Raw genomic sequence first — 25,119 nt, forward strand, 5'->3', positions numbered from 1 at the left:
GTAAAAATCGTAGAGGGAGACCAAGAGATGAATACACTAAGCAGATTCAGAAGGATGTAGGTTGCAGTAGGTACTGGGAGATGAAGTAGCTTGCACAGGATAGAGTAGCATGGAGAGCTGCATCAAACCAGTCTCAGGACTGAAGACCACAACAACAACAAACAGATTTATTAGTGGCTAACTTTTGTAGCTGTCAGTATGGGCATTAAATGTCTCATAAAATTACAAAACCCCATTTTTAATATGTTTAATGTGTTTCTCTATCTTTGAATAAGTTTCCCTTGTTGCAGTTCAATATGACATGGATTCTAAAAGTTTTTAGACACTCGTCAGCCATTACTGCAGTTCCAATTGTCTTTGTATACCCATGTTTCTAATTATCCATTGTTTGATGTAATCTCACACAATCTCTACAGGTTTTTAGTCACAGTGTAATAGAGGAAGGTGTAAGCATCCTACTTGTTCTTGGACCACTCAAAATTACTATAATTTTTCCCCCCTGTATTTAATCCTGTTTTGTGGGTAGCACATATATGACAGTTACACTAAACAGCTACTTTCATATTCAAGCAGGAATTAAAAATTTTATTAATCACAGAGTAATTTCCTGGGTAGTGATGACAATAATACTGTTGGTTTAACTGAAAATAATTTTCATAAAGAAATATTCATAATTTAAAAATCATCAAGAACACATGGAAAAGAAATATGCAGTGACCTAATGGGAGTTTCAAACAGATTTATTATCTGTCTTGTTTGCATTAATCTTTTAAATGACTGGTTTTGCTTCAACATGAACCATCCTTAACTATGTCAACAACAGTAAAATAACTAATTAGCAAATACTCGGCGAAATACAAAATGTTACCATACCATTTCAAAATTAAATGCACCAGAACGTACCTGCATGTATTGGTTACAAAAGTAACTAGCCCAACTATCAGCAAATTTACATGCTATATCACATAATAAAATCGTGATTTGGTAGAATGCACATTATTAACATAGCCCATAATGCTACTGCTGACAGGTGGTGTCTGGTAAATTTGTCACCTTTGAATAAAAGATATACATCCTTACTGAATTAACAATAATTTTTAAAGACTTTATAAAAACTTCATAAAGTGCTCACACTTTAAAAGAGGATGTGGCATTGCTGTAGGCCTGTCTACAACGGGACTTGCTTACTCATGTAGTCACTATTTTGGCATTGTGTGGCGAGCTGACTAGTTGCTTGCTGACTGCTGCTATGGGCAGAGGGCATTGCAAGAACATTCTTTGCTGATGTCAGGGGCAGCACATACACAGAATAACGGGAATGTTTAAAATGAGTAGGGGCAGCCATGGGCAGGTGGTAGCACTGCGGGTTTGTGATAGTTAGCGAGTAAACAGTTCACCATTTCAGTAATCAAGGGTCAGTGGAACAGACAACAGCATGCATTATCCATAAAAATGTTTTATAAAAACAGTGGTAGTTTTGTAGCAGCGCAGAGGGCGTTTCTATGTTTTTATAATTTACGTCGTCATGATGCCGTTCCGTTGAAACGCGCGATAAAATGTTGGATTACTAACTTTGAAGAGACTGGACCCACCCACAAGAAGAAACCAACAGGACGACCAAGAAGTGCACGTTCTCTAGTGGACATTGATGTTTTACGCGAGTCTGTCTTATGGATACCACGGTGTTCAATTTGTAAGCAAGCAGCAGTGGTTGGAATGTCCAGGGAGAGTGTTCACAGAATTTTTCATCTTGATTTAAAATTTCATCCATACACACTACAAATGGTGCAACAATCGAAGGACAACGATTACCGTTTACGACTAGGATTCTGTCAACAAATGATGACAAAAATAAACACTGTTGATGAATTTCCACAACTTGTATAAGTTGTGGATGTCAGATAAGGCACATTTTCATTTAACAGGTTATGTGAATAAACAGAACTACTGTTACTGGGCAAACACAAATTCTAATGACGTTCATGAGTGCCCTTTACACACTAGTTAGTAAAGTGACAGTATGGTGTGGTGTTTCATCACATGGGATTATTGGACCGTATTTTTTGGACAGGGAAGCAAAATAACTGTCAACCTCCAATTGTTATATGGAGATGTTACAAACTTTCGTTACACCTGTATTGAACAACTTTCCAAGCATTCAGAAATCCTGGTTTCAGTAGGGCGGAGCGACATTACACACTGCACGGCAATCAATGACATATTTGCGAGAATTGTTTGGCAACCACGTTATCTCATGATTTGGTAACATTCCCTGGTCCCCTAGATCGCCAGATTTATCCGTTTGTGATTTTTTTCTTGTGGGGCTACCTCAAAGCAAAGTCAAAGAACCCTGGTTGAGTTAAAACGGAGAATTCGGGATGCAATTAGCAGTATCGCAGCAGAGATGTTGCAGCGGTCAATGAGGAATCTCAACAGCAGATTTCACAGATGTATTTGCACAGGAGGACGCCATCTAAAGGACATAATTTCTAAAAAATGATAAATGCCATCAGTGTTTCATAAATGGCAAAGTTGTAAGGTTTTAATTACTGTGAATGCAATTTCATTCCTTCATCACGTCTAGTTTTACTGGACTGTTTCCGTCTTTTTGTGTCACCCTGTACATTCCAGCTATCCCACCGCACCACTTTCTCTCAGTTGTTGCCTTGGACATCCATATGCAACAATCATCACATTAGAGAACTCGTCATATATGTTAAAATGGGCATTATGTTTGAATTTGCTCTGCTAATTCAGGACTCGTTTCGGATCTCACTTTTTATGGTTGTAAATTTCAAGTTCTTCCAAGATGTTAAGGATTCACAACGTTTAAACCGTCTAAATTTATCTCAGTGTATCATGATTGAGTGCTTTAAGATTGACATGTGACGGGTAGACTGTCCTCGTGCTCTCACAGGCAACCTTCATCAGGGAAAGCCATCAGGCGGTAACGCTACCAGACCCTTACTTGTTGCATCAATGACTAGATGGCATTCTGTTCAGTGAAACTTGGAGCAACGTTGCCAGAGCACAAGCAACCCCAATTCGCTTGTCACTGTCTGGCATCTGTGAAGGACAGGTGTTTCTTACCAGGGTGTATATGCTCTTGGACAACCGGGAAATCCAAGAAAAACTCAGGAATTTTTTCATCCAGGAGAAAACTGGAAAAAAGCAGGGAATTTTTCAGTGTTTAGTTTTCAGTTAACTTTTTGTAATTTTGGCTGGTAAGAACGGATACTCTTAACATCTGTAAACATCAAAATGTGTCAAAGGCTTTCGGGCGAAGACTGTGCAATACTTCATAACAACAAACTGCTTATGATGAGCATGACGTCACAAATGTTTGCATTAGGTTCATTTGAGCACTTTCCAGTGGGCTCAATCGCATGCATCGTTGGGTTGTGCATGAGCAGTACCTTCTCCAGCTTCTGGCTACTTCAAATGTGGTTGTTACGTGATTTTGCTGTTTCCTGTTTGTTTCAAGCTCTCACATCAAATTAAAACAATGTGGCTGGGAGCTATCAAGTGAATTAAAATACATTTACATAATTACAGAAGGCTAAAATTGTTATTATTTGTTTTCTGATTTTATTTTATTTCCACGTTTTTTGCTGTTGAGCATTAAGTGCCTTGCAGAACAATGAAGTTATTTTTGTCAGTTTGCTAAAGAAATTTGGCTTTTTTTAATCTTTTCCGCAGAGGGTGTCAATTTATTTGTAACAAAGTGTTTCAGTTCAAACTGTTAGCTAGTTTCAACTGTTCACTGAATTTCAACTGCACTTTTTCATCTTCTGGCTCGTATGGCATTAAGCCATAATAAAGAACCTAACATGAGATAATACAATAGTGGTCCTCCAAGAAAATTCAAGTCCCGAAGACCACACAGAAAACCTTAATACCAGGTTGGGGTCTACTTCAATGTGTATCTGGACATACAAATGTGCACTTTAAGCCGACTTATGCATTTTAGTATGGTTTACCAAATTCCGATGCTCTTGGAGTAGCCTCTGAAGTCTTCTTTCTTTTATGACATAATGTAAGTTCGTACGAACATACAGGCTTCCTATATCATCGTAGCTGTGCACGTGCAGTAACGCCTGCTTTCTGACGCTCTCTGGCAGTTCCTGAAACGAACCTGTTTCTAACAGGTTGCGCGAAAATAAAGTTTCAAAATAAATTTCCTTTTATGCAAGATGAATGATGTTACGTATGAGATGTTGGATGAATTTCTTAAGTCTCAGAGCATTCGACTCTCATTTAGAACTTAACACTTTGAGGACCAGGCACTCAGAAGAATTTCGAGCCCAGGAGACCAGTCATTTATTCTTTTTTAATATAATCCATTATGGAGTCGAGGTAGCAGTTGTCGTTATACTGGTTATCACTGTTGGCATTCAACCGCGATTCCTATACACATATTTTAACAACGCGTTTCAAGAGACAATGCTCCCACATCAGGTTGTAAAATCTATGTCATGAAATTAAATGGACTAAAAAGACAAAATACCGTCACAAATAGTTGGGAAGTCCATAGAGTAAAACAGAATTAAAAGTATAATGGACTGTGGGTCCTCGTCTTACATCGAAGTTGTTGACACAAGTCGATGGCCGTCCCACAGCTACCAAATATGCTGTCGCACTGTGCTGGCTCGGGAGCTGTTGTGGACTAGTTGTTGACGCACTGTTAAAATATGTGTATAAGAATCGCAGTTGAATGCTAACAGTGATAACCAGACATTTATTCATTATTTAAATTTTTATTGGCACATTTGTGTTGTGTATCTTAAAGTGTAACACAAAAAAAGACCAATATTATATGTATACTATATGTACACTATGTATATTAATTCAAACAATAAACGTTTCCAATTTGTGTTCGCGCTACTTAATAGTTATGTTGACTAAATCACGTGCCTAAGTTCTGAATATCTGCTGTCATTGCTATGAGCTATGATTACCACTGTAGGCACATCACAATCTCGATTTCAATGCTACGGAAACAAATGTGCTGTGTTTGGTGGAATTCGAATTTATACTTTCGTAATACAAAAATATGAGGAAAATATGCAGTGGTTCTCTCTCTCTCTCTCTCTCTCTCTCTCTCTCTCTCTCTCTCTCTCTCTCTCTCTAAAGTGCTGGAAGGTTCTACACCGGTGTATAAAACTTTAACCATTCATAGGATTTATAAGTTTTACAGTCCAGAGGGAAAGTATACTATCCCTTGACACAGACGAAGTGTGTTTTCACTGGGGAAAAAAGTGTATTTTTAACCAGGAAATCCATGAAAAATCCGGGATTTCTTTTTCTTGTCCACGTATACACCCTGCGTACAAAGCGTCGTCAGTGGATGGAGTCATCAGGTTAAGTGCCAGCGAGTACATTAACTGTGGAAGGAGCAGATGAACAAGTTGTGAACTAAAAATGTTCAGATTTCCTCTCAAAGATGAAGAAAGGTTAAGGAAGCTGATTTTGAATTCTAATGATTGAAAATATTCGTGATACATAAGAACTAATGAAGGGCCCTAATAACTAGATTCCGTCTAAATATTGTTGCTCTTAGGTGTTCATATCATGTGGCAGCCACACTTCCGTATGATATCATCTTTAAAGAAAAACATTACCGCCAGTTGTTTTTTTAATTATTCATTTATTTCACTATCGCAGTTTCAGCTGTAGAACCATTTTCAAGTGCAGGGTGAAATCTGAAACCAATAAAACATATGGATAGTGAAGTGAGAGGCATAATTTAGTAACATTTGATAAAGACAATTTAAGGAGCATTACTTCAGTTTTCACAGTGCATTTGAAAATGGCTCTACAGCCGAACATTGAAATAAGTGTATGATAAAAAGTTACAGTCAAGTGGTGGCAATGACTTCATTTAAAAAGTATGTTATGACTGAGATTCCCAACAAAGGAAAAATCGTCATATGATACCATTTCCTAGTTCTAAAGCCTGCTGTATTCGGGAGAAAATGGAAGCGAATATGTGTGAACAAGTGTAAACCTTGGTTTACATAGCAGTGAATGGAAGTGTACAAGTGAATGGGCATTCATAGACTATTTGCTGGTGTTGACTACCATTTGTTTATACCTGTGAACAAGCGTTTACACCAAAGGGAAGGGAGGAGAAACAAGAGAATGAGCATAATGTGCCAACTCTACTAACACTGTGTATTTTTATTTCCTTCTTCCGTAATACTCCTCACACAGCTTTCACACAATAATGTCTCTAGTTATAACTACAATTTAAATCTTTAATAGTGAGTTAGGATTATTTTTCCCGCTGCTTTTGACAAAGCAAGCAAAAAATGGAGTAGGAAAATACGTATGTTGGGGTCTGAATTTGTATGTAATCATGGAACGAGTGGAGGTAATGCAGTTGAAATTGAATTGCGGCTCCAGCCTTCTTTAATATTATTCCAAAACTTTCAGACACATCAGTTGATGCATTTCACAGGCTTCCCATTACACTTAAAGGGGAAATTTAAAAGCAGAGCATTAATATCTGACAACAAACAGATTCAGATTCTTTAATGCCATTGACCACATACAGTAGAACCGGCTTTTCCAGTGATAGCAAGTGACAGTTGCAATCCAAGTACTAAAATTAATATTCATATTACATGGACAAATCGAGTATCTTGTGTACAGCTATAATCTTAAATATTAATATCATCAGCTCATACACACAAGCACGAGTTCTCTCTGCGATCTTAGTGCCGAAGCGGAGAAGATATGAGTTCCTTTGATTCTTTGCTGAAAGACCAACAACCATCTGAACATGAGCAAACACCAGCTAATGCGTACCAAACATGATCAAATGTTTTCTTGCACTCACCCACTACCTACACCAGCAAGTATTCTCGTTCACTCTGGTAGAAACCAGGCATGAGTGAGCAACTCATCAGCGCTCTCTGCCATTCTCTCCTATTAAAAGACGTATATGCCCCAGAAAAAAAACCAGGAATTTTTTTGTGTGGTCAGATCTTGGTAATTTTTTAGAATTCCAGGAATTTTTCATTAATTGAGTTCTCAGATAAATTTTTGTAGTTTCGACTGGTAAGAACTGATACTCTTAACTAAGAATTTTACTTCAGCCCACTACTCCTGAATAATACTACGGCAACAAAACTTAAACAAGAGAACACCACCAAAATAAAACTTTAGTTGCAAAGAAAATGTGCCATTTACAACAACACACAAGCATTTGCCGACAGCAAAATGGGTCGACCGCTTCAGGATGAAGACTATACAATACATTGTAACAACAAAGTACTTTGAGTGAGCATGTTGTCACATTTCTAACAGGTCGCAGGAAAATATTACGAATGCTGATTTGAGAAGTGTTATTTTCAAAGTAAATTTCCTTTTAACAAAGATGAATTTTGTTACTTTTGAGAATGTATGATGAATTTCTTAAATCCTGGAGCACTTGAATCTCATTCTAAGCTTACCATTTGGAGGACCAACCGCTTAGAAAAATTTCAGGCCTAGAAGACCAGCTATTTATGCCATTATTTAAAAGCATTAGCTGATATCAACAAAAAATCTGTAAAACATATACATTATAAACAGTGCCTGAAAGAAATAGGTGTTGATTTTTACATAATATGGAGCTGGAAAAGTGGGTCAATTTGCTGCTATTTCCTCTCTTGTTTCGTTGGTTGATTTGCATCTGATATTTGTGTGTTTGCACTACTTGACAATGATGTTGCTATTGGCTGACTTCATCACATCTTATGCCCTAAATATTTGCTGTCATTGGCTGATGAGATCACCTGACATGAGCTACGAGTGGCTAACAAGAGCACATCACACTCTAGAGTCCAATGCTTCAGAAGCTACCATGCTATAGTTGATAGAATTTGTATTTATACTTCTATAATATGTATCTATCCAGCATACATGTTGCTACACATCAAAGATCTTTCCAAAATGTGTTGTTTTTATTGGGTTTCATTCCATAAAATGCTGAGAAGTTCTATCCAACGTCTAAAATCTTTTGACATTCAAAGGCTTGACAAGTTTTACAGCTCTGAGGGGAAGTATGTTGTCACTTAACATGGAAAAAAATGTACTTTCACCTGGGGAAAATTATATTTTCGCCCAGGAGAAGAAAGTATTTTTAATTGCGAAATCTGGGGAAAATGCCAGAAATCTTTTCTTGTCTGCGTGTATATTCTGTGTTACTTGGTGTCTGTTCCACAAGCATTCAGTCAGAAGTGGACAAAAGGGAACATGACAGAACAAGAATTGTTTCACACTTCGAATGTGCACTGAATTATGTAAAGATATGGAAATCAAAATATTTAAGGTCTGCACAAAATTTGAAAATTAAGAGCTGTTATAGCAAATACCAGAGAATGAATATGCCGGACAGCATTTTCCTCTGGTACATATAGATATGCAGTGTCTAGAACAATACCCCGTAATAATGGAAACAACAGAAAAGGCAAAAGAAGTTTCAAGTACTGTAAATAAAATTGACAAACAGACAGATAGAATCACACCACCATCATGCTTTATTGGATAGAGACTGGTAATGCTATTGCTCAGGTTGTATTTTTTCCCTCATAAAGAAGAGCTAACAGTTATCATTAAGTTTACTTTCTAGCAGTCGAAACCAAGATGCTGTAGAGAATTTAATTTCAGTGTGCTGTCAGAAAAGAAGTTACAACTGGAACCCAGCAGCAAGAACACTGAAATTCTTGTTCCTGACGAGCATTATTAACTCACTTATAAAACTTTCTGTCACTTCAAACTTTGAGGATGACATTAATCAGGTACTGTTATTGAACAGTTGTGAATTGGAAAAGGAAGATGGTGAACCTCATCTGTTGGAGAGCTCTGGAAACGTGGAAATCCTGCCTCTCTGGGTGGAGGAGGAAGTACCATCAAGGCTGAAGAGTATCTTTCTTCCGCTCAGAAAGACATTTCTTCTAAACAGTGTCAGTTGCATATTTTGGTGGCTACTTAGCATATAAATGCATCTTGAACTTCAGTGTTTGAGGTGCAAGGAGACACTTGCATGTAGCAATGAACTTTAATGGAAGAGAGAATTATTTATTCTCCATTAAAGTTACGTAACTGGCAGTTTGTGTGATCCTGCAATTGGGCTCTCAGAACCTTTAGAGGCATATGAGTCCTGTTTTGTTCAGTTTATTGTAAGAGGAGTATAAATTTTATGATCTTCAACTACATGAAATGTGCACTTGAAAAATTTTACTGGCTGGAGGACGATGAATTTGGAGAACATGGACTTTCTATCTCTCAAAAGTTAAAATTAAAAAATATTTTGGTGATTTATATCATGTTGAATTGTGAAATAAAAAATCATACAAGGGAAGATCATGATATGTTGTCACACAAATTATGTTCATACATACCATAAAAATTGTAGCTACGATGGACTGGAGATATCAGTCATCAAAATTACATTGAGAATACTGTTAAGTGTGAATGATTTAATACCCAAATCGGTTATTAGTGACAAATAGTCAATAATATGACAAGAAACACTCTATGACAGAGTTTACTTACTTAACTACACTTTCGGGGGCAAAAAATATGCAAGTCAGTAATAACAGCAAACATAGACAGTTATCACATTGTGCACAATTGATGAAAACAGGATTGTCACAGTTCTGACGGAAACATTCTTTTGTTAGATGTTCTTTGAAGAAGTACTCAAAGAGTGTTTGAAATAAACCAGGAAAGTTATTGGTGTAGCCACATTGAAATAATGCAAATTTGATTAAGTTGGAGAATCATGCTGCTGAGAACTAAATGATCGAAGATGTGAGAAGTGGTCTCTATGCCATATGTTAATGTCATTGACAGACGCTACCATAATTGACCCTGTGATAAAAAATTCACAAAATTTTTGTATGGATGGAAGAAAAATATCTCGGTAACTTGAAAACAGCAACCATGTGGGGAAGGAAGCCACAATGAAGACAGACCTACAGCAACACCATAGATATGGATGCTCTCCATTTTTCAAATTACAAATTGTTATAACATCTTTTAACCTTGACTGATCACATACTTTAATTTTCATTAATTACCTGCAAGAACAGTATTCTCACCAACCAAACAAAAATTATTGTTTAATCAGTATGGGTGAATACATTTTATTCAAGTGTGACAAATGTACCAAGTGCCACCAGTTGGCAGTTGCCTTACAGGCTATATAATAACATGGTTTTTATCAAACCACTATCTTATTATGTGACATAGCCCATAAATTTGCCGATTAATGGGACAGGTTACTCTTGTAACTGATGCATTCAAATATGTTCTGGTGCATGTGATTTTGATGTTGGGATGGTATGACAATATTTTGTGTTTCTTAGAATATTTGCTAATTAATTTTACTGTTACCTACAGATTTGATGATGCTTCATGTTGAACTGAAACTAGTCATCTAAGAAATTAATGCAATCAAGATATATAATAATACTATGGTGTTGCAGTGCGTGCATGTCCATAGGACCAAGCACTGCAGTGACTACAGCTGTCGTGAAATACACGAAACATATTCACAGTTGTGAATATGGACAATCTTCAGCTGTATAATGGAACGACGACATTGAAAATGTTGGAGTCCTGGTCCAGAACTAATTTTCGATGTCATTTTGTATTATAAAGCTGAAATTTCAGAAATTGTTTTTGATAAGGTTTCTCATGTTCCAGATTTTTCAAATCTAAACTTGTGATTATTTCCAAAATTCAGCCCCATAGTTTTGTAGGTCTGGTTTTGCTGATTCCGAAAATGCCATCTTCTACTAAAAGAACTGGGTGGAGCCTACATGATCAGGGGGAGACGGCGGTCTTAATGTGGTTTATTGAATAAATTAAGAAAATTATAAGTAAAAACTTTTAATGCCTAGATCGCAATTTTCCTATCACAATTAAAGTTCGATAACTAGTTTCACTTCCTATCTGCAACCATCTTCAGATCTGTAACACATGTAGGAAGCATAACCTAAGAAAATTATGTACAATCTATTAGAATACAAAAACAATACAACACCTTAGCACAAATAATTGGGTGCCAGTTCTGGAAGTAAAAGTAGACATTTGACAAAGCCATTTAACAGTGTAGTATAAACTATGTTAATGCTTATCAGGTAACATACCATTATACAATTACTATGAACTGTATGGCTTGTAAGTTTACAGCTACAGAACAGCTGAAAGATTTTGGAACTGTTGCATATACTGTTATACTATTGTAAGTAATGAGCTTTTGGTCCAACTTCTACTCATTCAACTAGACAATTTCCTATATGGCCTTCAACCTGCAAAATTATTTTATGTTGTTCATATTTTAGTGCTATGCTGTACTTCGATGTTTTTATCGTTTGACTCTCAAATATGATCTTTCTTTCATTCTGTTATTTACATTTGTTAGTGCTGCTATGTACTTCGATGTTTTTATTAATTGATTCTCACATATGATGCATCTTTTACATATGGCATGTTGCCAGTTAGCTATAGAACACAGTTTCGCTGTCTTGTAGTTCATTCCCCTGTAATTTTATGATTTTAAAATTAGTTGGACTTGAGCACAAGCTTCTTGACTTAATGCTAATTACGTTGGATCTGCTTCCAACAAATGGCATGCTGCCATTTTAGGATGTAGTACAGACCTTTGCCTTGTAATTTTAACTTTATGCCATTATTATTTTATATTTTAAAATCCGTTTGAATGTAGAATAAGCTTTCTGAGATTTCTAGTCTATAATTCTTTTGACAGGTCTACAACCTGGCTTGCTCGCGGTGACATTTTCAACATGTACTGTTATTATTTTGGCACTATTTTGAATGGTATGTTATCTGATAAGCATTAATATTGTTTATACTACACTATTACATGGCTTTATCAAGTGTTCACTTTACTTCTAGAATTGGTTCCCCATCATTTGTGTTAAGGTGTTGTACAGTGTTTTTGTATTATACTTTATTGTACATAATTTTCGTAGGCTATGCTTCCTATATGTGTCTACTGCACTGTGAAATAGCTTGGTCAAATGTTCACTTTGTTTCTACAATTGGCTCCCCATTATTTGTGTTCAAGTGTTCTAACACTTTGGATGACTTAAAGTGGTGAAGTATGTGTGTAAACTCCCACTTCTTTAATGATACAACTTACTTGAGATTGTCAGCGGACTTTCCTTGCTGGTTAGCTTGCTTCTGAAACCTCCTTTTATCTTCTTCTCCGAAGTATATTTGCTAGGAACAGGAATTTCTCAAGACTCTTTCTGCTTATAAAAAAATAAGCAGATGTACACAGTTTCTCTTGCTTTACTTTACGATGTATATTCAAACATCAAAACTTTTAAAAATCTCATTCTCCACATAAACAAACCCTGTCAAGTAAATTTCCTCGCATATCTAAAGGTTAGGAACAAAGTTCATTTACACATAAGAGAAAGTTGGCTTAAAAACCAAGTCCATTTTCATCGTGAATCTGAATACATGTCTTATCCTCTCCATGTCCAAAACGAGCATCGATTTAACAATATGTCGACTGTTCTTCCTTTTCTTACTACAATAATCAAAGTTATAAAACAGTATTGAATAACACAGAAGTTCCTTGAGTCTGCTGTGTTCTTTCATTTAACTTCCATGGCGCAACTGGCAAACACTTGTCGGTGCCGTTCGACCACCGTGTCTGCTGTCTTCTTAGTACACACTTTACCTGCACATACAGCCAGGTGACGTGCAGTACATAGGCTCTCTCACACTTATATATAAAATATTGTGTATTCGAGACGGTCGAAGGCCAAGTGGTTCTAGAATTTATGCGGAAATTCTCAAAACACTACTGTGTTGTACAGTATTTTTGTATTATCCTTTATTGTACATAATTTTCTTAGGCTATGCTTCCTATAGTGTTACAGATCTGAAGGTGGTTGCAGATAGCAATGGTATCAAACTTTAATTGTGACAGGAAAATTGCAGGCACCCAACTGTAATTGTATAATGTCATTGGTATGTCTAAACTGTGAGCATTATTAACAATGTAGCAAAGACAGATCACTACTTACCATAAAGGAGACATGTTAAGTTTCAGACAGGCACGATTAAAAGATGCATACATAAAGCTTTCAGCCACAGCAACACACACACACACACACACACACACACACACACACACACACACACTACACACGATTCGCACACACAAGCAACCGCACTTCACCCACAGGTGAATCTCGGGCACAGATGCAACTATCATGTGGAATTCAGGCAGCAATCTGGACGGGAAGGGGAACGGATAGCAGTGTACAGGTGGGGAGAGAGATAAACGCTGTCTGGTGGAGTGTGCAGGGACTAGAATGCCAGCAGGCGCAGTGTCAGGAAGTTGTGCGGCAGGGAGGTGGGGAAAGAAAAGGAGAGTAGTGGGGAAAGATGGGTGGATGTGTTGGCAGAGGGCCACAAATAAACAGGATGGGAGACGAGAATGGGGAGGAGATGATAGGACAGAGGGGGTAGAAACTGTTGAGTGGAGTTTCTGGGGACAGTATGTTACCATAGATTGAGGCCGGGGTAATTATGGGAGTGGAGAATGTGTTGCAAGGGTAACTCCCATATGTGCACTGGTATATTCCAGGGGACCCTAATCCAGATACTTATAGAATGGAGTTCTCTTTATTTTTACATTTAAAATCACTGATTGCAGTCCTTTGTTGAAAATGTGTAGTAATTCTTGTTTGATGACAAAAGAAGACATTGGTCATTGGCTGTGACGTACCTCAGTGATCCTTCATACAGTTTCATTGCTGATGTGCTGTTGAATTTCTCCATTTCTGATAAAGACATGATTGATAGTAATGCTTGTCACACTAGGAAATTCAACAAACTTCGTATGCTGTTTTCTATTGATTGCTCAAATATGATAATGCTATTTTGCCAATTAATGCCTCTCTTTTGACCCATATAGTGGAGACAAAACTTGCAAGACTTCGTTAATATGCTCTCTACAATTACCATATTCTGTTTGTTTGCTGCCACAACAGAGAGAATTTTGTAATGACCACAGTGATGATAGTGTACAGTTGCCTCTTTGAAACCTGTGGCGCATAAAGGAGGATCCACATAGATGATTCAGTATAGTAACTGTTGTGCACTGAGCAGTGTTATAGGTGGTGTGGGACTTGATGATCCCTCAATTCAGATTCAAAAGCAAGTCCATAAGATAAGGGTCCGCTGAAGACGTGTCCTAACCATCCTCTCAATAAATAAATAAAGAGGGGAAAATAAACACCATGACATGGATTTACAAAACCTCTGTGAGAAATATCAATATTATGTCTAAGAGGCTTACAGAGATTAGCAGCCAATAAGATCCAAGACCCATGGAGTAAACTCAGCAGTTAAGAGTCCTCACAACGATATTTGTCAGACATGGGCCATTGGTGAATTCCTCAGCAAACACACAGAAGACACTGATACTGAAGTTTGCTCTGTTGAATTAAATAATACCTTATCTCTCCATTGAAAGATCTACCTGGTACACGTGTTGTCTTCAAAAACCAGAACACCCACCTTGTTTCTGGAGACTTAAATAGCCATAGTAGCATCTAGGTACATGTAGATCATAATGAAAATTGCATAGCAGTGGTAATCTCGTTTGATTACTCACAACAGCCTGAAAACCTGATAAATCCCATCTCACAATTCAGTTTGTTAATATCATTGAAATAGACACATACTGTTTCTAATGTTCTAATAAACCACAAGCTTCTGTCTTGGACTGGAAATACAACAAATTTTATCATATCATTGTCATTATTTACTGACAAGATACTGAATGATAAGCACAGCGAGGTATTTGCAAATACTAAAATAAGTAACTTCTTTTTGTTTTCTATTCACAGGAAGACAGGAGATTGAATCAGTTGAACAAACCAGCTACCAATAAAGTTGCTATGTTACCGAAAGTGCTTTCACAGTTGAAGAAACATGATCTCCAACTGGCCTTTATTGAGTCAAACGTTCTTCATGTGCTGACAGATTGGCTAGCACCTATGCCTGATCGCAGCATGCCATCACTAAAAATCAGAGATAGCATTTTGAAGCTACTTTGGGATGTAAGTATGGATTTAATAATGTGTTCTCATAATTATCAACATTCTGACTTAAACTGAGATGCCTTTAGTACTTCTTATTGCTTCCTTAGAGTCCTCGTGATAGTTCTCTCCTTATGGTCATTCCTGAAATCCCATTGCTTGTTAACAGACAGTTATCTTCTCAGTCTTGGAAAGGTACAGAATTAATATTTGACTGTTTTATGAAACTGATTGATTGAATCTTTCTATAAATTATTTCACAAACTCACACAGTAACAAAAGGAAACACGCACTGACAATTTAACATTCATGTTTCAACTTATTTCAAGAAATAACTTGCTTATATATTCAAATATCATGACTGTTTTAATGTAACCTGTTTATCAGCACCTTGTCATTAAAATCTTTCTGGATGTACGGTTGAGCCATCAAATAAAATACTTAAACATAAACATCACTCACGGAGTAGGTCTTAAGCCTGTCCGACTGATGAAGCTGCCTACAAGGCAGTACGAGTGATCCAAGATCGTGGAATATGATCAGCGTGTTGCTAATCTCTCGGCCATTATTACAAGGAGGTGAAAACTGATGATGTCCTTACTTCTTTACCTGAGCAGCTCCTCATTTGCCAGCCTCACGAGGCTGAGTAGACCTCTTTCCAGACCTCTCCACCTTAGAAAAAATCTGAAGAAGCACCAAGAATTGAACCTGGGTCCTTCTGTACAGAAGGCAGTACTGCTAACCATTCGGCTAAGGGACGAACTTTCAAATATACTAAAATAAACACAGTTTTTGCCAAAGTTGCAGCAGCATTCCTCACAGAAAAGTCTAATTAGCTGGAGAGTGCTTCAGTATCAGTAAAACCTTGGTTATTCAAGGCTATAGGGACCAAGTAAAGCTCGAATTTGAGAAACAGAAATTACATGAAGAGAAACAATTTTAGAGACCTTTTATTTATAAATAGATTCAGAACCTGATGTTCACTGTATTACTACAGTAAACAGTAACAGAACTAATAATAATAATAAATACATAACAAGAGCCAATAACCAATACACACTGCACTGAACCTGAGCAGACACTGAATGAATGACTGGTAGTGGGTGAAACAGCAACAGCGGCTATAGTGAGCACAATTGTAAACAGTGCATGCATATGCATCTCGGCTGCTGATCACACCTGTTCCCAGGGAACTTTCGATTTTATCCGTGATATTCTTTTAATTTTTTTTTTAACTTAATAGTCATCCGTTGTCCACCTTAAATGGAGACTCGGTCGGACTGCCGGGTTCTCAAATTACCGAAATTTTACTTTATTGCATTTCTGACAGTGTTGCTAGACCACTGACGTCACATTTATTATGTTTTGTTGGTCCTGAAATAACATTAATGAGAACTAGGACAGAGGAAGGAGATGTGTGGCAGACTATTTGTGAGCTGCACAGCTTGCTGACAATTGATAGCCTGATACAAATAAGTAATGAGCTTCTGCGGCTGTGATTTCGTGCTGTTAATAGAAGAGAAATGACACCAGTTGTGCATGGACACAGCAGTGTCTGGTGAAGCTGTTACACTGCAGTTGCACGCAGCCTGTCATACTTGAACTGCTGGCAGCCAGCATGCTGGGAGCTTGTAGTCACCTTCCCTGTTGATGTTGTGTCGATTGCCTCTCTTATTTTGCATGTATGTGTCCATGGTTGTCTAGTGAAACTTTGAGGGCAACCTACAATCGTGATGGTGCCGTGCTAGTAATGCGAATCTGTTGCGCTGTCCCGGTTGAGCATAGCACTCGTGCTCTTTTATTTGGTTGCTAACAGGCCTTCTGCTGTCCCCAATGTACGCAGCACCACACTCATAGTTTTGTGTACACCTGCAGCATTGAGGGCTTTTACCCGTGTCCTAAGTGGACCCTACCAAATCCTGGATCCTGTGATCATTCTGGTAAACTGTTTTGATGCTTCCCTGGTGAAGCATTTTGGCTGCTCACTAAGGTAAACACACCATTGTAAACTGTTCTTTCATTTAACTTTCTGTATCTGGCTTCCTACTGAACTTGCTATTGTCTTATTGTTGTATCTGTTCACTCGGGTGGTGTTATGCGGCTCTTTCGATTTGTGTTTGATATTGTTTTTATCATAGATGTGATGGGCTTGAGTGATCAGCAAGTGTAGGATGGAACACTACTGTGGCATAGGATGGAGCACAATTGAGTAAAAGGATGGAAGGCGGTTGAGCCAGATGGTCGTGCCAGGTTTCCAGTAGCATAGGTTTCTGGTGGACTTTTTGTTTGGCAGTTTGCCATTGTAAGTTTCTAACGTTTTTGACAGCAAGAATGTGTAAAGTTGGATTACAAACTTCCCACTTCTCTTACACGACTCGACTTACTTGGTGTACACAGCTGATCTTCTTCTCTGGATAGCCAGCTTCTGGAATCTCTATAACCTTCTTCTACGAAGAATGATGCTAGTTATAGGAACCTTAAAGACTCTCTCTCTCTCTACTTGTGAAATCATTAGGTCCTCGAAGAATACTTTCCAACAACTATCGGTATATTTGAGCTTCATAAGTCACTGGTATTGTCTCACATTAGAAACAGATTTATGTACATTTTAGAAAAGAGTTGGCTTAACAACCATAACTCTTTTACAAACAAATCGAGAAATATGTGTTACCTCCAGCAATTCCAAAATAAGAGTTTTTTCATAATTCAGAATCTCAAATGTTCATGTTATTTATAACAAAGGTCTCCATTACGATTAACACAGAATAACCCAGAAGTTCCGTAGTTCTTCCTTGCTCTTTCACTACGACTTCCATGTATCGACCGACAAGTACCTGTCGGTGCCGTTCGACTGCCATGTGTACAGTCTTCTCACGATAAACTTTGGACCTGCACATACAGACAGGTGACGCATAGTAGATAGGGTTCCTTTCTCCCACTCACATCTAAAATATTGTGTGTTTGAGACGGTGGAAGTCCGAGTGATTTCTAGAATTTGTGCGGAAATTCTCAAAACACTACAAATTGTGTAGACCTTCACATCGAGGAATGGAGTCACACCTTTACTTTCTTATTTTAGTAGGAAGTGCATGTTCTTATGCAGGCTGTTAATATGCTGGTGAAATTGTGCAGCTCTGCTTCTCCATGCGACCAAATGATGAGTGTTTCATCTACATATCACAACTGATGGCATGGACAGAAATGTACAGAGATTAAGGCAGTTTGCTCAGATGTTTCCGTCAAGACGTTTGCTACTGTCAGAAGAAGGAAATGACATCGCCACTCCATTTGTTTGTTCATAATATTTACCTTACCAAGTATAAGTTGACAGTAAACATAACTGCACGAGGTTACAGGTGGTATTCGTTCCTGAATGATACTGATAGTCGTCTGTTGGTTCATTGGTGAAGAGAGACGGTTTGCTGAAGCTGATTAATATATCAGTTTGCTATGTGTGCTGCCCATGTATAATTTGAATAAAGTGATTTTTAATTTTCACATACAGTTGCCACAAGGGGCCGTAGTCTACTGGCCAGATGCTTTGCCAGATTTTACAGTGTTTAATGGTAAATTGGCCGATCAGCTCCCAAGTCCCAAATTGGTAGAAGTCAAAGAGCTTTAGCTGGTAGTCATTTGTTTTTGACTGCTGCTGGCATTACCTATGTGACAGTATTGTGCGAGGTAGCCATTGTTATCTACTATGTTGTAATTCACTCTATTTCTTACTGTTTCCTTTCCTTGTGATAAGTGTACATAATTGTTCCAGGACATTTATTAAACATTCAATACATAAGATAATTTTGGTTTTGAGTACTAACTACACTTAAGCAGTTTTTACCTCCGTGAGTGACTTTTGCTTTATTGGAAGCGTGATAAGGTGCCTGCACTGTGGGAGGCAGGCAGGGCTTGTTCACCCTGCACAGTTCCTTGCCCTGTGGCGATTTACGAAGGGGCCAGGCTTGCTTCCACTGCTCACCACAGCCTCCTCTGGCAGTTGGACAACTTACAGTTAACACACTGTGAGTAGGTGATTGCCTCACATTAATAGCTTCCTTTTACAGCTGTTAGATACTCGATAAGTTCTTGGTGTTTCTGAGAAATCAGTGACGAGTTCTTTGACTGTGTCATGATCAGTTCTAGATTTTTGGATTAAGACTCACATCCTTAATCATTTTCAGCATCAGATCACTCATAAGTTCATTGTAAATAGGATCACTCGAAAGATCAGTCACTTTTTATCCTTATCGTATAGTATCCATTACAGTAGTGGCATTCCCTTCAACTACTAGGGAACCATAGTGACTTTACTCCTTCTAAGGACTTCTATGGCAGCTCTGTCTTCTTGATAGATATTATGTCTAGGAGGTTTTGCTTGTTGGATTCTGTTTTTATCTTTCCTTTTAAGCTTCATTTTGTGTGACCAGTTGGGGCATCACTTCAGCAGTTCAAATAATTTCTTCTATGGAGAGCCTTGTAGGTGCTACTATCAAGTTTAACATCTGTAACAGCACTGACAGTGCTGCCTTGCTGATGGTCTCTGATGGCAGATTTCTAACAGCCTAAGATGCACCCAATCTTGTCCATGTAGCATGTCTCTTCCTTGTTAGTTCCTTGAATTTTTTCCTCTGGTGGTTGCAGAGCAATCATTTTTCTGTGCAGGCTTGCCTGTATGTTATTTTGTTGACCTTGTTTCAATCACCAATAGTATCAGCAATAGCCAGAGATGCTTCTGGAGCAGCACTCCATCGCTACAGAGTTGTTGGATTCTTACTCTCAACAAAGCATGACCAGCTCATTTGCAGATGGTTCTCACTTTCCTGATGTCAATCTGAGGCCAAATCATGAGGAGTTCAGGATGACAGGGATGTACTGCCCATAGGGGTCATTGTCAGCAGTTCTGTGATTTTTCTGTGTTGCTTATACTTGAACTAAAATTTTCTCTTTTTGATTTAATCTTACATTCTGGTTTGTGCATTGGATTATTTCTGTTCATATGAGTTCTTGGAGCCACCCTATACTGCTGGAGAATGAAAAATAGAGATTTATCAGCAGTAAACTCTTAATATACTAACCTCATTACTTCACTGTTGCATTGTTCCACCTCCTATATTGCTACTAACCCTGTGTTTCTTGTAATTGAGATCTAAACCCCTGTTGTTCCAATCATAAAGTATTCATCTCCTAATCCAACTTCGTGTCTTATAGCTTCTACTTAAATCAAAAGTGCCCCTTATACCACCGTGTATATTTGCTACAGACTACTAGCACTGCATCAAATCTACTACTTTGTCTTACCTGTAATCCCCCACCCAATTTACTTCACTGCAACGCATATATTTCAACCAAACACAACACATTGCATGACACTATCAGGGGAAATTAGCAGTTGGTGTCAAATTGTTCAAACAGTCAGACACAGTCCATCTTTATGACTCCAGACTGCCAGTTGATGTTCCTGCCATTTATACCCTCCGCTGATTTATTGTGTGACAGGCATCCATTATATAAGCCCCCTGTTTATATCTTTAGTTGTACTTAATCTCCAAGAAAAGTCATTTTAAGCTTTCACTGATATTGATGCTCCTAGGCAGTATCGCATTCGGGAGGACGACGGTTCAATCCCGTCTCCAGCCATCCTGATTTAGGTTTTCCGTGATTTCCCTAAATTGTTTCAGGCAAATGCCGGGATGGTTCCTTTGAAAGGGCACGGCCGATTTCCTTCCCAGTCCTTCCCTAACCCGAGCTTGCGCTCCGTCTCTAACGACCTCGTTGTTGACGGGACGTTAAAACTAACCACCACTACCTAGGCAGTACTGATGCCAACATTCATAGCCCTGCGTAAACATATTCTTTATCATAGAGAAATATGTTGAGTAAGGGCCATGGACCTGTAAGTGCATTCTCCTGTGTGTTGACTGCATCCTCCCGTGTGTTGTTGATAAAATAATCACAATCTCTTCAGCATACTAGAAAAATTTTCAAAAGTGCTATGACCTGTTGCAAGTTTCCTAGTGTCTGTCATATGTTTAATGTGGTATTCTTAAGTTTCTGTGTAGAAAATGCTGTTTGACTAATTATGTCTAATTTTGCTGATTTTCAACAATATTATGAAAAGGAAAGTTGCTGCTCACCATTCAGCGGGGATGCTGAGTCACAGACAGCCAACATTATGCCTATCTGCGGCTCAGCATCTCCGCTACATGGTGAGCAGCAACATTCCTTTTTATAATACAGGGTGATTCAAAAAGAATACCACAACTTTAAAAATGTGTATTTAATGAAAGAAACATAATATAACCTTCTGTTATACATCATTACAAAGAGTATTTAAAAAGTTTTTTTTTTTTTTTTCACTCAAAAACAAGTTCAGAGATGTTCAATATGGCCCCCTCCAGACACACGAGCAATATCAACCCGATACTCCAACTCGTTCCACACTCTCTGTAGCATATCAGGCGTAACAGTTTGGATAGCTGCTGTTATTTCTCGTTTCAAATCATCAATGGTGGCTGGGAGAGGTGGCCGAAACACCATATCCTTAACATACCCCCATAAAAAAAAATTGCAGGGGGTAAGATCAGGGCTTCTTGGAGGCCAGTGATGAAGTGCTCTGTCACGGGCTGCCTCGGGTAGTTTGGTTTTTAGCCTAGTCAACAGCGCCTCAAGCGAACAAATGTACAACTAAATGAAACTTTATAGCTCCCTTAATTCGCTGACAGATAGTGCTTAGCTCTGCCTTTTGTCGTTGCAGAGTTTTAAATTCCTAAAGTTGTGGTATTCTTTTTGAATCACCCTGTATTGTTACATTCCACCCTGGATTTTACGTTGCTTGATTTTTGCTGATTTTCCCTTTCCTTAATCAATAACATGCAGTTTGTTATTGAAATGCTAAGTCCAATGGACATAACCCCAGTATTACTAGCTGCTGACAAGATGCTGACATCATACAGCCCTGTTAATCAAGTGTGACATATAGTCGACTCTAACGTTGGTGACATGTAAACCCACACTAATATATTTGTGTCTTCACTGTACCACACACAACTGTTGCAAATTACATTGTTCCTCATAGAATAGAAAAATACAAACATCACAAAGAGTTTCCCAAAGGCACTGTATATTACAGAATTGGATTTTGTCTTCGAACTGACATTCTGCTAGCATTGACAAAGTGGCTTTCTTTTCCTCAGCCATTGTAACTTGTGTATAGCCCATGATAAGAGCAGATGTCACATATTCAAGCCATTGAACAGGCGTGTAAGTATTGTCCAATCAACAATTGAAAACTTGCAGTTTGGAAAATTGTTGAAACCATAAGTATGTAAAAATGGGATTAAACATCATCTTATGCCCAGATTTGGAGTACTGTTGTGCAATATTGTGTCAGATTGTTACTAGTTCATATTAGCTTGAAAAACATACAAATACTCCTACATTCCTGTCTTAATCTGACTTTCTTTTTTTTTTATAAAAATACTCAATGCTTTTGAATTTTTGATTTAGGAAGGGCACTGTATTAATATTTAAAAAACTTCTGTCACCATTTTGTGCGTTGTTTTTTTTTTTTTTTTTTTTTTTTTTTTTTTTTTTTTTTTTTTAATGAAGATATTGGTGGCTTTGTTATGGCATATATCCAGGCAATGCAATAAGCCAAAATATATTGATTCTTTGGGCTGTAATTTTCATTTTTTGTTTATGGAATGACAAATGGCTTTTTTGGTTTATTTAATGTATGAGTCGGTGACTTTTACACTGACACAGATGATGTGTAGAAATGTTCTCATAGTTTTCTGCTCGTAAAGACGTTGGTGTAGCTATTACTTTCACAGTATTCTATAGCTAAAGTTTCTTATAATGAACATGTGCAAACTTCTTCAATTTCTTTCATTACAGTTCCCACAGATCAGCCAAGACATGCTCAAACAGTCTGGAATTGGGAAGGCAGTTATGTATTTGTATAAGCACCCAAAAGAAACAAAGGAGAACAAAGAACGAGCAGGAAAGTTGATCAATGAATGGGCACGTCCCATTTTCAACGTGTCAACAGATTTCAGAGGTAACAATTGCATACTGTAAACCAGTATCATAGATAAACTTTTTGTGTGTGAATTCTACTGTACTTTAAATTGACTTTGCTGTCACATTACAAACTACACAGATGGTACAGTAAAACGATCGACTTTGTGCACAAGAGTTGGATATGTGCTGTTGTATATAGCCTCTTCTCCCTTCTTTATCACGTTAAGAGGTTTTGTATAATAAAGTTTCTGTGTTTGTAATAACAGATTAAATTGTCCATTAGTCCACAAAATAAAGCAATAATAGTTCCTGATTGAAATTATTAAGTCCAACCATGACTACTTCATTGGAACCCATATTGCAATTATAATATCAAGCACAGTTCCAAATGAATCTTATTTAGGTAAACACCACAAACTCATCCAATAGAAGCACTGTGTGGAAATTTTATATCCACTTGTCCATTTGCATGTACTGTGTATGTAATAAGAAATATTAAAATGTTTCATGAGGATTATGGGCAGTACTGTGTTAGTGACTGTATAAATAACAATATAGCTGATACGCTGAAATTTATTGAAAAGGAAGCAGTTTTAGAGAAACAAGAGTTCCGGGTAGAAGGGGAGGCAGGGATTTATTATTACCAAATTTTACTTGAATTGGTAAGATAGTGGGTGGCACCTGATATTAGCTAGGTGATAGTGAAGTAGGAGAAGAAAGCTGGTTAGGTTTTATAAACTCAGATTTTCTCCTGTAGGGGAGCTGCCGATGGACATGGTTACTTTAAATGAATACAGGAGGGCCATGCAGACTTTTAGTTTGCTTAAGAGATAATTTACACAATTAAAATTAAAGGAAGTACTAAGATCTGTTGGATTTTGTAGACAGAAGATAGCTTGTGAAAAACAGCCAAAAATGTGAAAAAGAAATGCCAACAATTAATTGTAAATGCTGTTCTGCCAGTGATTTTATGTCTCATTATATGTGTAGTTGTATGCAAGAAGTTTACTTGATCAGTTACACTGCAAGTATAAAATCTAAACTTCAGTTATAATGCAGTCATTTGTAGTTGGTAGTGTGTTAAAGGCATAAATTGTCACTTGTATTTTGAATACAGTTCCTCCTAATAAGTATTTCTCTTGACAAATGTACTTTAATTTTAAATCAGTCGTTCAATTAAATTGTCTTCACAGCTATGTCAAAGGAAGAACGGATGCAGAGAGACAGTGAACAACAACCCAAGAGACAGCGTATTTCAGTTGAAGAAGAACATTCAAGAAAACAGGACATTACCAAAGCATTGGCAGTTGGAGAAACTGAAGAAAAGTATGTTATGTAATTGTGTAGGATTTGTCACATTTGATTCATTTCATAAAATATAAACTGTGTAAGAATGTAGGATCGTATTTGTCTCGTGCTGATATTAGATTGTCCACATGCCATTTTGCTCTGTGTATTATTCTGTAATTTTCATATTCTTAAAGTGTATTAACGAATGAAATTCCAAAAATACTTACGTTAACCCCTTTGACTGCTACAGACATTCTCTCTGCATTTTGTACTGTTGCTGTACTGCTTGCATAATGCTGCTACCATGCTAAGAGACAGCGTTCTGGCCACTATGAATGCTTTCAGCTGATTTTAAGAAAACTACTTGGTGAAAAAACTTCACATTTGCACATCTTACAGTCTGATATCTTCACATAATAAAGGATTGAATTCTTTTTCATTATTCATCGTAGTTACTGTGCTGCATCAAATTAAGTAAAGCATTGCACAGAATTTTAAAATGTTTGCAGAGGTAAAAACATGTTGCGTAAACTTTAAGCGGTGGTGGTGGTGCTTAGTGTTTAACGTCCCGTCGTCAATGAGGTCATTAGAGACGGAGCGCAAGCTCGGGTTAGGGAAGGATTGGGAAGGAAATCGGCCGTGCCCTTTCAAAGGAACCATCCCGGCATTTGCCCGAAACGATTTAGGGAAATCACGGAAAACCTAAATCAGGATGGCCGGAGATGGG

General features: G+C 37.6%; 1 protein-coding gene across 1 annotated transcript in view; it reads left to right on the forward strand.

The window, feature by feature from the left end:
- Positions 1-25,119, forward strand: part of LOC126456616 (protein IWS1 homolog) — a 119,106-nt gene that overhangs the window by 79,472 nt on the left and 14,515 nt on the right. Inside the window, exons 6-8 of the mRNA XM_050092359.1 lie at positions 14,892-15,104; positions 22,977-23,139; positions 24,296-24,428. Coding sequence (XP_049948316.1) covers positions 14,892-15,104; positions 22,977-23,139; positions 24,296-24,428 — 509 coding nt within the window. The remainder of the gene's footprint in view (positions 1-14,891; positions 15,105-22,976; positions 23,140-24,295; positions 24,429-25,119) is intronic.

Source organism: Schistocerca serialis, chromosome 2, assembly GCF_023864345.2.
Source record: "Schistocerca serialis cubense isolate TAMUIC-IGC-003099 chromosome 2, iqSchSeri2.2, whole genome shotgun sequence".
NCBI classification, from domain to species: Eukaryota; Metazoa; Arthropoda; class Insecta; order Orthoptera; family Acrididae; genus Schistocerca; species Schistocerca serialis.